Below are 17,077 nucleotides of genomic sequence, written 5' to 3'. Positions count from 1 at the left end.
AAGCCCATCAGCAGAGTATTTAATACAAAATCTTTGAACATCCCCCTTTGTGTTACACATATGTATCTTCTTAAAATCAATTCTGTCACTTTAAATTTCTGGAATGGTGTTTGGATAAGTGTAGGGTGGTTATTACACATGGAGGACAGAACACAAGTTGTATCAATACAAGTTTTTTGAGGTAGTTTGAGATGATTACAGAATTGTAATTTGTGGTATGTTAGATACTGACAGTTAGAATGGACTCATTAAAATAAATGGGATTTAAACTGGCCATGCTGATTCACTGGTAGCGACACACAGATAATCTAAATATCTAAATATTATTTCACCCCAATTAATTTTCTGTCCCTTAAAAAAATGAAATAATTTAATGTGCAACTTTCTCTCATAGCTTATTTTGTATATTTGGAGCTGAACTTTCAAAAAAGGGTATTCATGGAGCTTGAATTGTGTACTCTTCCACACAGTGTTTGTTTTAATAGAGCACACTGTTTGAAGAAAATTGAAGGCAGGTTTCTGTTCACTAAATGTAACAAAGTGTATTGATGACATTCTTCACCATAGTAAAAACCTGTTTTAAATGTTGTATGGTTTAATGTTTATAAACGTTTAGTGTTACAAAACTGAAGGCGGAAGAAAGAGCACAGCTTCTGACCTTTTAGAGATTATATGTAAACTAAAAGTATCTTGTAATTAATTTCATGTTTTTTGGCTTACTAGGTACTCAAGGAGTTACACCTAGTCCAGTGATTGGGCTTCAGGCACCTTCTACAGGCCTTTTAGGCGCCAGACCTGGTTTGATACCACTTCAAAGACCTCCAGGAATGCCACCACCTCATCTGCAACGGTTTCCAATGATGCCACCTCGGCATATGCCTCCCCATATGATGCACAGAGGTCCACCTCCAGGCCCAGGAGGTTTTGGAATGCCTCCACCTCATGGGATGAAGGGCCCTTTCCCACCCCCAGGTCACTTTGCAAGGCCCAGCGGAATGCCTGGAGGTGGTCCAGGAGGACCTGAGGATAATAGAGATGGAAGGCAGTTCAGGAATGACAGGCCACCATTTACTCCACATAGAGACCAGGAAAGATTTGGAAGGAGGTCTTTTGGGAATCGGATAGAAAATGAACGTGAGCGCTATGGCAACCGTAATGATGACAGAGAGCATGAACGCCTTGGTAATCGTGAAAGGAGAGAATGGGGGAGAAGAAGCCCTGAACGTGATAGACACAGAGACTTGGAGGAAAGAAGTCGGCGTTTCAGTGGACAGAGAGAGAGAGATTCTAGAGATAGGGAACCCCATAGAGAAAAAGATGAAAATCGGGGAAAGGAGAAACCTGAGTTAACAGACAGAGTAGACGGGGTCAAAAACTATGAATCTCAGAGCAGTAAAGTAGAAAACACAGACTCTGTTTCAGAACTTAATAAAGAGTCTGAACCTATTGGTGTGAAGCCAACTGAAGAAGTAGCATCTGAGTCTACCTCATCTCTTGAAAAACCTGAAAAACCTACTGGCTCAGTTGTAGAGGCTCCTCGCTAGAGACTGGAATTTGTCAAAAATGACATTGGAGTGTAGAGCTTTAGAATTGTACAGTATGCTGTATATTTGCTTTTGCTATATCACAATTCCCCCATAGTTTATGGGGACATGTAAGCAATTTGATTGCTTCCCTTCTATTTAAAATAGCTATACAATAACATGAAAAGAAATAAACCATTACCCATTTTCTGCTGTAACTTTTTTAAAGTTTTGACTTTAAAAAGTTTACAATTCAGACTTAGAAGTGCTTTCTATTTTTTTTAATTTAAGTGAAGGTAAAATGGTAAAAGCTCCTAAAAATAGGGATGTGTTTTTAATAAACTCTATTTTCATAACAATCCTTAATGTGTGCTATTCTTCCTATGCTGCACTGAAGTGGTAAAGAATTGTTCAACATCTTAAAAAGTTTGAACTAATGCTGTATTGGAGTCTAAATTAGACTGTTTAAATCTGTTAAATCTGTTTGTATAATAGTTCAGAGAAGCTAAATATGTGGTAGTTACATTGATTCTTAAATTTATGCATTTTAATTAACTACATTATACATTATTAGATAAAAATTAGCAGCTTTGAAATGTTTTAAGAAATCTAGTGTTTGCAGTGAAGTCACTTTTTTTCCTGGCCATCCAATAAATGCTGTGGTAAATGTTGCCCTATAAATAAGTTCCTGGACTATACTAGCTCCTGTGGAAAAAGATTTTTGTTATTTAATCCATTAGTATGTTTGGGCTCTCTCACCTTCTCCTCCAAATTTCCACTGTATTTTAATGTGACTTGGAATAGAGTATCTGAAAGCAAACTATTAAGATTTAAAAAAAAATACTTTTACATACTTTTGCCAGTAACCAAGCTATTTAAGCTGGCTATGTCATCATCCTAACTTTGTAGTAAGTGAAAAAAACAAGTATTAACTCCATTAGCAAATGCCAGCAAGCCTTAAGAGTGATACGCATTTTATTCCATGGTTCATTCTATATACAGTGATACCCTTATCCTAAATTGCAACAAACAGCAACTACTGATGCCATGAATCTTTTTCTGTTTTGATTTTGTGTGTCTTTCAGATAGCTTGATACGCTCAGTTCTTAAGTCGAGGTATGGATTCTCCCCCTCCCTCCAGTTAATTTTTGGAAGGTGAATTTAGAGGCAAAATAATTTTTTGCAATAGAATAAAAAAATAACTTTATATATACTTGTGAAATTTGTAATTTGTGTTGAACTGTTTCCATACCATTTATCAGAATACCAAAAATTGATTTTAAAATTCATCTAGTAACAGTACCTAATCCAATGAAGATCATCATGTATATATAAATAGAAATAATCAAAACTCACTTTTTTTGAACAATTCACTGTGTTAGGTATAAAGTTTCCATGTGGCACTCTTCCACAAAGCCCTCAACCTTGTTGGCCTATCTTTTGTTTTTAAATCTTAAACACTCTTAATGGGCTATCGTCATTGCTAGTCGCCAGGTGGCTATACAGACTTGTGTGGACAACGCATACATATTGCCAAGTACAGCATAGCCAGCTTTAAGACAAGACCACTAATTTGCTCCAACACAGGTAACCACTGCTAACATTTCTGATTTCTCTGTGCCTTTAGCATTAAAAAGCATAGGACCAGATTCATTAATCAGTGTTCATTTTCAGCATGGTTTTCTGTAACAATGCTATCTGAAATTCCATCTTTGTATAATTGAAATAGTATAAAACCATTGCTAAAGTTAGTTTTTTGTATTAAACGCCATACAGGATTTTGCAGATGTGTTACCAGGGCTCAAACTCTTCCTTAAAGATCTAAAAATCAAGCCATGTGAGGCATTTTTCAAGTGGCAGAAACTATCACCTACATGCTTTCCACAGTACAGAAACAGGACTTTTGTTCAGCAGCTGCCTTTATAAAGGTAGTGTAATATAGTTAAGTAGACTTCATAAATTACTTAAATGAAAATATTTTTATTTGGTTTCTTATGAAATTTAACCTATTGAACCACATCTCATAGGAAGTAGAAGCTGTTCTATATAGATTATTTTGGCTAAGCATTTGGAGTATGTGGTCTCCTGTGATTAGGCTGTCACTTGACTAAGTTTTATCTTGACCAGGCTTGATTTACTTATCAGATAGAAAACCTAGCATGAGAATTTGCCAGAGTTTTAAAGAACAGGGTTGTCAACCTGGCTGAGAACCCAGCATTAGGGCAATTTTAGATGTCCAGAGCATTTCCCTTAGAATCCCTTCAATTTCTTTTTTAAAGTACAGAGTCAACATCTATATAATACCAATACTCTGCATTTGTGTTTTACAGACACTTTAATAACAGATAAACAGGCAAACAAAATAAGACGCCAGCTTAAACTCCATTTAATACAGCCACAGGTTTTTTTTTAACCATATCAAAGCCCAGTAATTGGCAATTCTACAGACACATTTATGTTCCACATACTGTACTGCTTCTATTCATTGTCACTCTTGGAAGTACTCTATGCCTTAGCTAGTCCAATCACTCCGCAAGCTAGACGAGCACCAGCATTTCCAGTTTTCAAGCTCTCATCATTTCCTCCTTTACCCAGATCATCCTGTTTGTCATGAACCTAAAAGGCATAATCAACAGTCAGGTCAAGGCTGTTACATTAATTAATAAAAGTGAAATTTTACTAAAGTTTTAACTTTGTTTCTTTAAGATCCCTGTACCTTTGTTGAATTATAAATGCCTGCAAGAAATTACATATTCAACCATATCTTAGTAATGAAGAAATTCTCTTCCTGTATTAGTTTAACAATGAGTTAAAATTAGTTAAGATGCTGGCAAATCCTTTGCTCCAACATGAACATAAAATGCTGACAAGGTACTAGGCAATCCTGTTCCAAGGCAAGCAATTTACTTCAATCTCATGAGAAAAATGGCCCATCACAGTATCAAAATATTAAACTTCACAACTAGGTTCTAGGTTATCCCTAGATAAAAGCAACTAAGGAATCAAAAAAGGATTACTATCTTCAGTTTTGTGTTGTATTCCCACACGCTCATAATACAGCTACCAGATCTGGATAGTTTCATCCTCTCCACATGCTGGTGAACTATATCTCCCAGCTTTCTTCATTACTGGCAAGCCTGATTCAGACTGCTGGCAACTGTAATCATATGAATAGCCACACATTCAATATCCCTGGTGTACAGGAACATTTTTCGAGAGTTGTACACAAAATTATTCTATGCCAATTAATCTGAAAGCTTAAGAATATGCAGAACTATATCTTATATTAGGGACCTCTACTGGATGTTTCTCCATCTCAGAATTTATACCAAGACCTCAAGAAATCTGGGCTTAAGGATGCTTTAGCCCATGTTTAGTCAATGGATTCTGTGTCAATGGCTTTAGATCTAAGTCCCTGCTGATGTATTACTTGAAAATTCTGGGTTTGCAGATTAAAAAGCTGCATACAAAGGTCACTAAAGTTGAATGAAAGCCAGAACAGAAAATAAATTCCCATGCTTACCACCATAGTACGTCCAATAATTGAATGTGGTCCTGAGAGAGAAATACACTGGTCCTCTATTAACACATCTGCAACACCAGAATCATCTGCAGTCACATTTCCAAGATCACCAACATGCCTAGAATACAGTTATTTCATTGACTTAATAATAACACCTGACCGATGTCTTTTACACAGAGTTTTCTACAGTATTACCGCCATACAGCTGTTGTCAAATATGAAAAGTCTGATGTTGCTCAGTTTTTGCACCAATCACTTTAATTGTAGTCAACCATTAGAACATTATAGCCAGCTAAAACTAACAATATTAGTCAATATTTAGGTATTAATCATTTAAAATTTGCTGTAAACAAAATCTTCCACCAATGCAATATCCAGTTATGCCTAAAAAGCCCATAACATTAGTCTTAAGGTTTCACTTGTAGAAATAATTTAAGTACACTTTAATGCCAAATACAATGCTAGTTCTTTAAAGTTCTCCTGTTCCAGCCACTGCCTTTTTTGCACTGTTATCATGGTCAAAATACTGGATTCTCCTTTCATGCAATTCCTAAAGCAGCAGCTATTAATAATATAGGGAGAAAATTTATAACTATACACATTTCCAGAATGTTCTGAAGAGTTCTGCTGGGGTCCTATTTGTAATATAAAGCTACCATTACAAATTGATATTTTCATTATAATTCATGTGTATACAAGTACTGATGCCTTTAATTGTATGGCTGTATTTTGCTTGTTCAAGTAGTAACTGTATTTTTATTTTTGGCAATGCTGAATAAACTGTATGAAGGACAAATCTCTTGCTCCGTCTTCAAACTAGTGTTCATACAGAAACACTCCCCTGAACATTCTAGCTTGGTGCCTTTGAACAGATATTAAGGAAAGAACCCGATATATTTACTGATCTACTTACCAAAGTTACTATACCCCCAAAATGATTATTTTTAATCTTTAAAAATCTCTTGGACAACACATCAGTTACCACTTCCTAAGGACACAATACTTAGGGCTGAGATGTGAAATAGATGTTTTAGAGAGAGAAAAATGAGGCCAGATCAAAAGCTGGAGAACAAAGTAATATGGGAAGCTAAAAGTTACTCAAGGAAACAGGTATCCCTGTAAAGTACAAAAAGCAAGCAGCTAAAAAAGATCCTAAGCAGGATCTAAAAAATTAATAAGTGATAATTGAAGAGAGAGACAAAACGACAGGCTATTGAGAGGGAAGCTGCACAGAGTTCTAAGGGTTCACAGACTTTTACTTCTATCTGCATGTGCATGCAAAGACAACATTTCTGCTGGGATTGTGAACCAAGTCATTAAACACATACACACCTGCAGAAACAGCTTTGGAAACAGCTGTATGAGTCTTGCAAAGGACACAGCAACTTTAATGCCTCAAAGAGAGATGTTTTTTTACAGTAATGAGCTTTGCAAAGCATGTCTTTCCAATGTTTTGCATAGCTATATTATTAAGTTAGTACCTATGACTATTAACAGTTTGGGAAGACTGGAAAACTTCAAACAGAACACCTGTATCTAATCTCAAAGAATTAGAAAATTGGTCTTGGGTTGTAAAGTGTGAAACCCTCTGCACTAGAAGTTACCTTTAAATCACACACAGGACATTTTTCTATACTTACCTTTCTTTATCCTGTGGCCCACCGTGAGTTTTCCCCTCAGGATTGAAATGAGGACCTGCACTGGTACATCCTGTAACAAACATACACAATAATATGCAACTTATCAAGGACAGCTTTAAAAATAATCCTCACAGGAAAGTTCTATTACATCTTACAGATATTTAAGATGGTTCCATGTATACATTCTATATAATATATACAGATGAACTGCAAGCACTCTATTAAGATATACAAGAAATCTACTATCATTTAAATTCTAAAATATTGTTTGGAGAAAGGGGAAACCTTGTCTTTCCATCCATGATTTGAAAAGCATTCCCAGATATTATACACCTATCACTACAAGTTAAATGGAAAATAACTGCATCTCCTTTGGCATTTATTTGTCATTTATCCATATATTTAGGGTTGCAATCAGTATCCATAGTTATCAGAAAAGTTTTAATACAAAAATGTTACCAGTAGTGTTATCCCCAAATTCATGGACATGGAAACCATGTTTCCCTGGAGTCAATCCTTCAATCCTTCCTTTAACAAGTACATGTCCATCATCCTGAAATATTAAAAAAATGCATAGTAATATTCAAACAATAATTCCACAAAAGGTTCTTAAATATGCAGAGTTAAAATTGTTCCTCATATAGAAAGTAATTTAATCAGAATATTTGGGAAAAGGTGTCCCTGTATAGAATCAGAATCCAAATTAGGAAACAGACCTAATCAAGCAAAACACACAGTGCAGCTTTTAGAACTGCATGATGAATGCAAACCTACTGTTTCTATAACCCCAGAACTGGGTTCTGTTGCTGTGCCATACAGTAGGATTAGCTATTTCAAAACTTGTATTGTATACTTGATTCAGATGTGCACATTCTCAGTGCCCACAACCATCAGAGGTACATGACATTAACAAGCATATGTATACATTTGTTAGTATCTGTGGTATGAAACACCTATATCAGTTCTCCCCAACTGTGGCAGTTTATTTTAAGTAATTTTATTAAAACTACAATTAAAAAAGTAAAAACTAATACAAAAAAAAATAGATAATGCAGAAAAGAAAAAAATAGAAAGACATATAGAAAAGAAAGAAATAATAAAGAAAAAGAAATATATAAAGAAATTACTTCCCCTTCATCACAAGTATAAACAATTTTAGTAACTTATTACCTTCTCTTAAAATACAACAAATGACCTCTTTTTCCCCATGTCCCATCTTATCTATACACAAATCCTTAAGCCTTGTAATTTCAGTCCTGATCAGCAAAAGTCCATTAAGGGTTACCAGAGATAATATATCTATTTTAACCTTGATCATATAAACCAACTATATATTCCTTCCTTTTACTTTTAACAATCTTGATCTTTAATCCCATCAAATAATCCTAGAACTTGATTTCTTTTCATTGTTTGTCCCTTCTTACAAAATTCTTCAAAGCTTTAACAAGTCTCTTTTGTAAATCATACATAAGAAAGTTATCCAGGTCACTCTTTGTTATTTATATATCCCTTTTATTTATTAAGACATCAGCCTGTTTCTTTTGTATGCCCAGTATAGCATCTTTTTTCCATATCATTCTTGTAGCCTGTCATTTTAAAATCTACTTTCAGATCAGTCTCAGTCTTGTCTGATAAAGCTTGTTCCTCTTCCATAACATCTTTGAAACACAGTATATCTATAGAGGTAGGCACTCTTAAAATTAACTTCTGGGTCCATTGTTCAAAAATATCCTTCAATACATCCAATGTTAAAATATTGTGTCCAACCTTCAAAGTCTCATCCTATCATGCTTTTTTAAAAAAAAAAAGAATTCAAAACAAAAGTATTTTCTCACAAGGATTCTTATAATTATTTCAAATCTGGACCCTTAGTCCATTTGTAACTTTCCAAAATCAAAGTTCTAATCACCCTTTTGTTGTTTATTTCAAACAAAAAAAAAATTAAGTCCTTAAGCTTGCATTTAAAACTTCTTTTGCTAAAAATTGAAGGAAACTCACCCAGTGTTGTAAAACCTGTTGATCCAAAGGTTCCTAATAGCTGAAAAGCAGTTAAGAAGCAATTTCTGAAAGTGGTTAGAAAAGGAAGCATGCAGACTCAGTGTTCTTTCAAAGGCGCTGACCACAGTTTGAGCAAAAAGATGGCTATTCCCTTGTCTTCCAGAGCTCTAAACCTGCTGGAAACAGCTACCTTGCAGTCTCCTTGTTAGGAGCTATATGGAACACTTGTGGGTGATCTCTATTCTTCTCCTTATCCAGAGAGGAATTACCAAGTGCCAGTCTTTACACCGGGTCTTCATTCCACCATGGTCACCAGCTCCACTTTTAGCGGAGCTGTCTTCAGTTCACCATTTCTTCCTTGGAAGTCAGGTGTCCCAACTTTGGCAGTTTACACATGCTAGACTTAACTCCCAGAATTTTCCAGTCAGCATGGGGTTCAAGCCCACACTTCTGGAAGAGGCCAATTTTGGAAAACATTAACCTAAATGATCTTAGCTGATCCTGAAAAAGTAGGCTGGGCTGAAGCTACTTAGTATTTGAATTGGAGAGCATCAAGAAACAGCAGTGCTACCAGGCAGGCAAGTTGAAAAAGCATCCTGGAAGATGGCAATAGCAAACCACTTCTACATGGCTCTCCAGAAAATTACATGGATGCCTCTATAAACTCACCAGGAGTGAAACTCAGCTTCAAAGAGACTTTTTTTTTTTTTAATGGAGCTAGAAATGAGAGGTCCTCAAGGCACATCACTTTCTACTTACCTACACCAAAGAATTATAGAAATACATAGATAAAATAACAAGACACTTGAGTAAGATTGTTTTTTCAGGAACCAATTGTTGATGATGAATCCAACAGTCCCTTAGCTCTGCCGAACCAAAAGGGACCAGAAGATTGTTGTTCATACCCCAGTATCCTGCTGTGGCTTAACAGCAAAGAATGCATTAAAGTCTATTCTTTATTCACCTATCTTTAATGTGAATTCAATAAAATTTTATTACACAAATTAATAAGAAGGCTCACTATTTCCATAAAAAAAAAAAAGCATGAAATCTTAGTGCCATATGAAGCTAAGCAACAACTTTCTGCCTCTTTGGTTTCTTTGTAATGCAAATGTCTCCCAATGTTTTTGGATTAACAGTCAGTTTTGGAATTTCAGGAGTATATTGCTGGCACTATCATAAACTAATGCCACGGGGAGACAATTTTACCCCTTCATAAAATGGTAGATGTGGATAGTCAGACTAAACAACAGTCAATCATCTCATCCCAGCTTTTCTTGATTACAGGGAGTCCTTGAGTTATGACCATTCAAAGTTACTACTGTGCTGAAAAAGGAGACTTACGACTGGTCCTCAGGGTTGCGGCTGTCCCAGCACCCCCAGGGTCACATGATTGCAATCTGGGTGCTTGGCAACCCATTCACACTTATGACCAGTTGCCAAGTGCCCCACGATCACATGATCCCCATTTGCAACCTTCCCTGCTGGCTTCCTCCAAGCAAAGTCAATGGGAAGCCGGCAGGGAAGATTGCAAGTCACTGTGGTAAGTCTCCAACCCCCTGGTTTTTATTCACTTGCACGTACCACACCCTCCTTCCTCAGCCTCCCTGCACTTGCACACACCCTACACCCTCTTTCCATGGCCTCCCTGAAATCATACACACACATGCATGTACCGCATGCCCTCCCTGCAAATGCATGCACCCTGTGCCTTCATTCTTTAGCCTCCCTGTGCTCACACGTACCTTGCACCATCCTTCCATAGCCTCCCTACAATCACATATACCACGTACACTCACTCCCTGGCATTTCTGAGCTTGTGCTGCACCGAGCACCCCCTTCCCCAACTCAAGAGCAGCCTGCACTGGGCTTCCCAGTGCTTCCTCCATCCCTTTGCAGCACCCCTGGAACTCCCTCTACTTCCTGTTTAACTACCCATGCATCTTGGGTTACAACAATCAGGACTACCTGGATTGCAATCCCAGTCCCATCTGCAGTTATAACTCAAGGATTACTTTCCAAACAAAACACCAGGCTGCAACTGCCTACCATTTTTGAAAGGCGACTTCTTAGAAATAAAAATATCGGATTCTTACCAAATGCTTTGTAATATTGCAGCTTACCACTTTAATAAAAAATGAATGTTTTAAAAAATGAGATGGACAAGGGACTTAGCAAAAGCCTGAGCAAGTTATCTTGAGGCATGCTGATGCCTGAAGCCAATAGATAAAGCCGCTCCTTTACATATGCTAAAGAGATTAAGAAGCTTGAGACTTGAATCCTTGGCAGAATTGAACATTTTGCTACAAGCAGGCTTTAATTTTATCTACCTTATGGAGTTTATTAAAAAAACCATCTGATTTGATGGCAATCAATGTAAAGTTCTAAGAACTTCATTAAAAAGAGCCCCCTTTTACCATTTCCTTCTTCTGGGATTTTTTTCAACATGTTTGACTCTGCTCAGATTTCAGAGATCAGCCAAAGATGGAAAATATGTCACGTGCCCTAAACGCCTCTATTTCTATATAGTCCAACACTATTGTAAGCCTGTACTACACTATTCATAGCATACCAAAATCTAGACCAAATTCCAAGTAGAGGCACATTTTAATTAACTGTTTAAAAGATGTACAACATTCACACTAAATAACCTTGGGCTAAGTATTTCACAGACTCTTTTAGAAATTATCTCCAAGTCTGTAACTATTTTCTGGTTATTTAGATAAGCATTAATGCAAGTATTTCATCAGTAGTAGTTACTCATTCACTTCAGAGTTTTTCTTTTCAAGAGTAGCATACTGCAGCTTTAAATTAGAAACATGAGATGCTGACCTAGTGCAAAACAATGGCACACTGAATCAGCATAATGTAACTAACACTAACCATAAATCATAATTTCTTACCCAATATATATATGTGCCAAGATGATTTTCAAAACTGTTTAAAATCAGGGTATAAGTGTGCATTACATGGAACTAAGGAGAGTATTTTAGTGGGACAAATAAGAAGTATGGCTCTTTGGAACAAGGGTTTTCTAAACAGCTTTTTAGTCTTCTATAAACAGGTATCTTTTGATTTCAAAGGACTAAATGATCAATATAAAGGACAGAAAATCTCAATATTGGAATAATTACCTGATATATGAATATGCCACACCTTAAAAGCAGTTTCTATTGAGTGCTTACCCTCTGGACATTCCCAGAGATCATGCAGAATGCCTTTAAAAAATCCTTTGTTGTGTGAATCTTTAGCAACTATCACTGCAACACTAAGTGTTGGGATCCAATTCTCTGCAAACAGTAGTTAAATTATACTGATGATCAGAATTGATTCAGATATTTCAAAACATCGCTCCCTGTTTCCATACGTTAAAAGAGCTATTGCTAAATATTATAATGCACACAAGGTATTACTACATACTGTACATAATCAGAGTATTTACAAAGCTGATGCAATCCACTAAATAAGTAAACAAACTATGCATATAGTTTGTTTATAAAAGACTAATCAAATCTAGTATTTCCTAGAGTACTAAAAAAATTTAATTCTAATCCACTACCTCATCTCCATTTCAATTTATAGCTTCCCATGGCTTATGTATACTGAGCACACACATAATCTTTATATCCTGTGTTTAGTAAGACTTTTTTTTTTTTTAATGAATAGGCACATAGATTGCAAAACCTGTTTGTCCAGGTGATTAGAGTTCAAAACTCATTCTGCCTTTTACTCCTTCAAAAGCAGCCAGATTAAGGTACTTCTTCCAAAGACTATGACTCAGCAATTATTCTCTTTGGAGCAGAGAAAATAAATCTTCAGCATATTCCCATCTCCTTTATTAAAGAATAGAAAACAGAGAAAAAAGTGCCCGGAGCATCTTGAGAGAAAGTTTTGAGGAAGTTATTATCTCACTGGAAGCCAAAAGATAGAAAACCATAACCTCAATTAGAATGCTTGTTTTACTGGCCCAGTGTCCAACTGAAGAACCAAGTAATTCTGCACAAAGGCAAAGAAAAGGGAGATAAAAATTGCAGTTTACAACTACAAATCTGATCGAGAATTTAAAATTATTTTATCTTCCTCAGAAACACTCTTCCACTCTTAAAAAAAAAAACCAAGCCCAAGCTCGCACACTTTTTGACACACTAAATCCCACCTCACCTGGTATCTCTTAACTAATTCCACTCTGCAACCTTAACCGAGCCAAATCTAAACAGATCAAGGGCAAATCGGGATCAAGTAGCAATATTAGAAGTTTAGCTTTCAACCGGAGAGTTGTGCAATTAATCCATATTATTTGTTAACCTTATGCTGCAATCTTTCGCAATTATCCAAGAAATCCAATGGATTTATGAGGGCCTCTCCCGAAAGAGCAGAACTAGGCTGCACGAGGTCTCAACTTGCAGCGTTAACACGGTTATCTGGGACATCATCCCCGCCTTAGCATCTCAGCCGGGAATAGCCTAAAAAACGCGGATGAGGGTCTTCCGGACTGCAACCCGAGTAGATGCAGCAGAAAAACTGTCGCGTACTACTCACGCTGCTTAAAGCAAAAAAACACAAACCTCCCCCTCTCTTAACAGTAACCTTGGAGCCAAGCCTTACTTTCTGCTCAAAGTGAATGACGCCGCTGACCCGGGCCTCGATGACGGGTTCGCGAACGAGGACGCAAACAGCTTTCCGCGACGCCATGTCTTCAGCTGCAATAGCTCTTCCCGCACTACAAATGCTTTTCTCCCAGCGCTTGCGCGGCACACGCACACATACACGCCCTTCATCAGCATTTTATAGCCTCCGGCCTCTCTCTTTCTCCCAATCACAAAGCTTTATTGCGCTTCTACGCCCACCTTCGCGAGACGACGAGGCCAATCTGTGAGCCGAAACTTGCAACTTTTTCTCACGCAACCAGCGAGAAAGTAGGGGAACCGGTGCTGCTCTGCTGAGGTAGAAGCCGTGTGGCCGCGTTTTGTTTTCAGGCCGCTTCCGGTGCAGGATCAGGCATAAGTGCTTCCTCCCTTAGAGGACGCATCTTTAACACCATTTTCAGATAGCTTAAGAATAAACTAGCTCAAGTGAACGCATCGGCAGTCACGAGAGGCTTCTCTGTTTTATTGTCATTCATTCATTGTGCAGCCGAACTTAGTGGTAGAGTAGAAAATCAAACGCTTTGCTAAATAGTGGGATGATTTGCTTTGTGAATATTTTTTGGCTGAAGAGGATGGTACCCTAGCCCTTTGTTTAATTGATATATTTTTTAGTTCACCTTGAAAGAATAATATCAGTTTAACCTCAAGTATTGTTTATTTTCTCCTCCAATTTACTTTAAAAAGACAACGCCTACCTCGGACTTTTTATCTGAAAAGACACCATGTACAACTACCGTAGATATTTCCAGAAAAACCCTAGAATAGCTGGGAGAAGGAACAAGAAAAATCTGAAATATTGTGTGCCAAATAGTTTTATGGTACTACATTTTAAAATATGATTTCATTTTACAGTTTCCAACATCAAAATTGCTGTGACAGCTCATTGTCTATCATTGAGTAGACATGAAAAGTTCATATTTTTAGTCTTTAATCATTTGGCATATGAATTTCTTAAAACACATAGTTAAGAATGTCACAACTTTTGAAGAGTCAAGAGAGATCATGTAAAAATTATTCAGCATTGAACTCAGTACAGGTTTCCCTCACTTTATGCAAATTGGCTATGCGATTATTTTTGTCCTAGAATTTGCTTTATGAAAAAAAAAATCACTACTGTATTGATGCAATTTGTGCCAGCAAAGCCAATTTGTGCCAAAGGTCTGGAAACATGTCAAAACACCTTTCCATCAAAACCACTGGAAAGTTTTCCCACCAAAACCCTGTCTGCATTTATTCAATTACTATTATGTTTTGGAGTTGTTCTAGTTGTATGCCCTGTTTCCTGCTTACTTCCATACCTGCAACAGCTACTACTATTGCAGTAGTAGAGTCAAAGCAGCCATCAACATTTTGTCCAACCCTCTTACTCAAAATGAAAAGGACCTTTCTAACACTAGAAACAAAGTTGACCATATTATGTTGTGCTGAAGTTGATGAAGGATCTTCAGTCTTATGATGAGCTTTTAAATCTACTGTGTACAACAAAATGAAGAATGCTAATAAAATTCATCCCCTTCATGGATCACTGCCTTGTCGTGGCGAAGGGGCTTGCGTAACTCAGTGAAGCCATGAGCTATACCGTGCAGGGCCACCCAAGACGGACAGGTCATGACAGAGTTCTGACAAAATGTGGTCCACTGGAGAAGGAAATGGCAACCCACTCCAGTATCCTTGCCAAGAAAACCCCATGAACAATGTTAAAAGGCTAAAAGATATGACGCCGGAAGATGAGCCCCTCAGGTCGGAAGGTGTCCAATATGCTACTGGGGAAGAGCGGAGGGCAATTCCAAGTAGCTCCAGAAAGAGTGAAGCGGCTGGGCCAAAGCCGAAAGGACGTTCAGCTGTGGATGTATCTGGAAGCGAAAAGAAGGTCCGATGCTGTAAAGAACAATATTGTATAGGTACCTGGAATGTAAGATCTATGAACCAAGGCAAGCTGGATGTGGTCAAACATGAGATGACAAGACTGAACATCGACATCTTGGGAATCAGCGAACTGAAATGGACGGGAATGGGTGAATTTAATTCGGGTGACCATTATATCTACTACTGTGGGCAAGAAACCCTTAGAAGAAATGGAGTTGCACTCATAGTGAATAAGAGAGTGGGAAAGGCAGTAATGGGGTACAACCTCAAAAACGACAGAATGATCTCAGTGCGTATCCAAGGCAAACCATTCAATATCACAGTCATCCAAGTCTATGCCCCAACCACTGATGCTGAAGAAGCTGAAGTTGACCGCTTCTATGAAGACCTACAACACCTTCTAGAACTAGCACCAAAAAGATGTCCTTTTCATCATAGGGGATTGGAATGCTAAAGTAGGAAGTCAAGGAGTAATCGGAATAACAGGCAAGTTTGGCCTTGGAGTACAAAATGAAGCAGGGCAAAGGCTAATAGAGTTCTGTCAAGAGAACAAGCTAGTCATAGCAAACACTCTTTTCCAACAACACAAGAGACGACTCTACACATGGACATCACCAGATGGTCAATACCGAAACCAGATTGATTATATACTTTGCAGCCAAAGATGGAGAAGCTCTATACAGACAGCAAAAACAAGACCAGGAGCTGACTGTGGCTCAGATCATGAGCTTCTTACTGCAAAATTTAGGCTTAAATTGAAGAATGTAGGGAAAACCACTAGACCACTCAGGTATGACTTAGATCATATTCCTTGTGAGTACACAGTGAAGGTGATGAATAGATTTAGAGGATTAGATTTGGTAGACAGAGCGCCTGAAGAACTATGGACGGAGGTCCGTAACATTGTACAGGAGGCAGCAACTAAAACCATCCCAAAGAAAAAGAAATGCAAGAAAGCAAAATGGCTGTCTGATGAGGCTTTACAAATAGCTGTGGAAAGAAGGAATGCGAAAAGCAAGGGTGAAAGGGAAAGATATAAGCAACTGAATGCAGATTTCCAGAGAATAGCAAGGAGAGATAAGAAGGCCTTCTTAAATGAACAATGCAAAGAAATTGAGGAAAACAATAGAATGGGGAAGACTAGAGATCTCTACAAGAAAATTGGAGATATGAAAGGAACGTTTAGTGCAAAGATGGGCATGATAAAGGACAAAAAGGCAGGGACCTAACAGAAGCAGAAGAGATTAAGAAGAGGTGGCAAGAATACACAGAAGGACTATACAAGAAAGATCTTAATGTCCCTGATGTCCACGCTGGTGTGATCACTGACCTTGAGCCAGACATCCTAGAGAGTGAAGTCAAGTGGGCCTTAGGAAGCATTGCTAACAACAAAGCTAGTGGAGATGACAGTATTCCAGCTGAGTTATTTAAAATACTAAAAGATGATGGTGTTAAAGTGCTGCACTCAATATGCCAGCAAGTTTGGAAAACGCAACAGTGGCCACGGGATTGGAAAAGGTCAGTTTACGTTCCAATTCCAAAGAAGGGCAATGCCAAAGAATGCTCAAACTATCGCACAATTGCACTCATTTCACATGCTAGCAAGGTTATGCTCAAAATCCTACAAGCTAGGCTTCAGCAATACATGAACCGAGAACTACCGGATGTACAAGCTGGGTTTCGAAGAGGCAGAGGAACTAGAGATCAAATCGCCAACATTCGCTGGATAATGGAGAAAGCACGAGAGTTCCAGAAAAACATCTACTTCTGCTTCATTGACTATGCAAAAGCCTTTGATTGTGTGGATCACAACAAACTGTGGCAAATTCTTAAAGAGATGGGGGTACCAGACCACCTTACCTGTCTCCTGAGAAATCTGTA

At 37.7% G+C, this 17,077-nt stretch overlaps 2 protein-coding genes across 3 annotated transcripts in view; one reads left to right on the top strand and one right to left on the bottom strand.

Moving 5' to 3' along the window:
• Positions 1–3,690, top strand: part of SCAF4 (SR-related CTD associated factor 4) — a 59,388-nt gene extending 55,698 nt beyond the window's left edge. For both annotated transcript variants that reach the window (XM_007424510.4, XM_007424509.4), the window contains exon 20: positions 724–3,690. In XM_007424510.4, coding sequence (XP_007424572.1) covers positions 724–1,544 — 821 coding nt within the window. In that variant the 3' untranslated portion in view covers positions 1,545–3,690. The remainder of the gene's footprint in view (positions 1–723) is intronic.
• Positions 3,691–3,839: 149 nt separating this feature from the next.
• SOD1 (superoxide dismutase 1) lies at positions 3,840–13,452 on the bottom strand. Its single transcript, XM_007424511.3, has 5 exons — positions 13,290–13,452; positions 7,146–7,239; positions 6,687–6,756; positions 5,047–5,164; positions 3,840–4,139 (listed from the first exon to the last, which is right to left on the bottom strand). The coding sequence occupies exons 1-5, from the start codon at positions 13,374–13,376 to the stop codon at positions 4,029–4,031; spliced, it is 480 nt and encodes a 159-aa protein (XP_007424573.1). The 5' UTR covers positions 13,377–13,452; the 3' UTR covers positions 3,840–4,028.
• Positions 13,453–17,077: the final 3,625 nt, after the last annotated feature.

Source organism: Python bivittatus, unplaced genomic scaffold (genome assembly GCF_059951505.1).
Source record: "Python bivittatus isolate LINGU-HERP-01145 unplaced genomic scaffold, Pbiv_v1 ctg000350_np1212, whole genome shotgun sequence".
Classification (NCBI taxonomy): domain Eukaryota; kingdom Metazoa; phylum Chordata; class Lepidosauria; order Squamata; family Pythonidae; genus Python; species Python bivittatus.
Note: the sequence above shows the minus strand (reverse complement) of the source record. Positions and strands in the feature narration are given on the sequence as shown.

What these genes read in the sequence shown, in the direction of transcription:
- SOD1 (XM_007424511.3), bottom strand. Translation starts at nt 13,376, where the DNA reads ATGGCGTCGCGGAAAGCTGTTTGCGTCCTCGTTCGCGAACCCGTCATC. An exon ending in TCATTCACTTTGAGCAGAAA is followed by an intron (nt 7,240 to 13,289) that starts GTAAGGCTTGGC and finishes TTAATATTTCAG; the next exon opens with GATGATGGACATGTACTTGT. An exon ending in GGGCCACAGGATAAAGAAAG is followed by an intron (nt 5,165 to 6,686) that starts GTAAGTATAGAA and finishes ACTGTATTCTAG; the next exon opens with GCATGTTGGTGATCTTGGAA.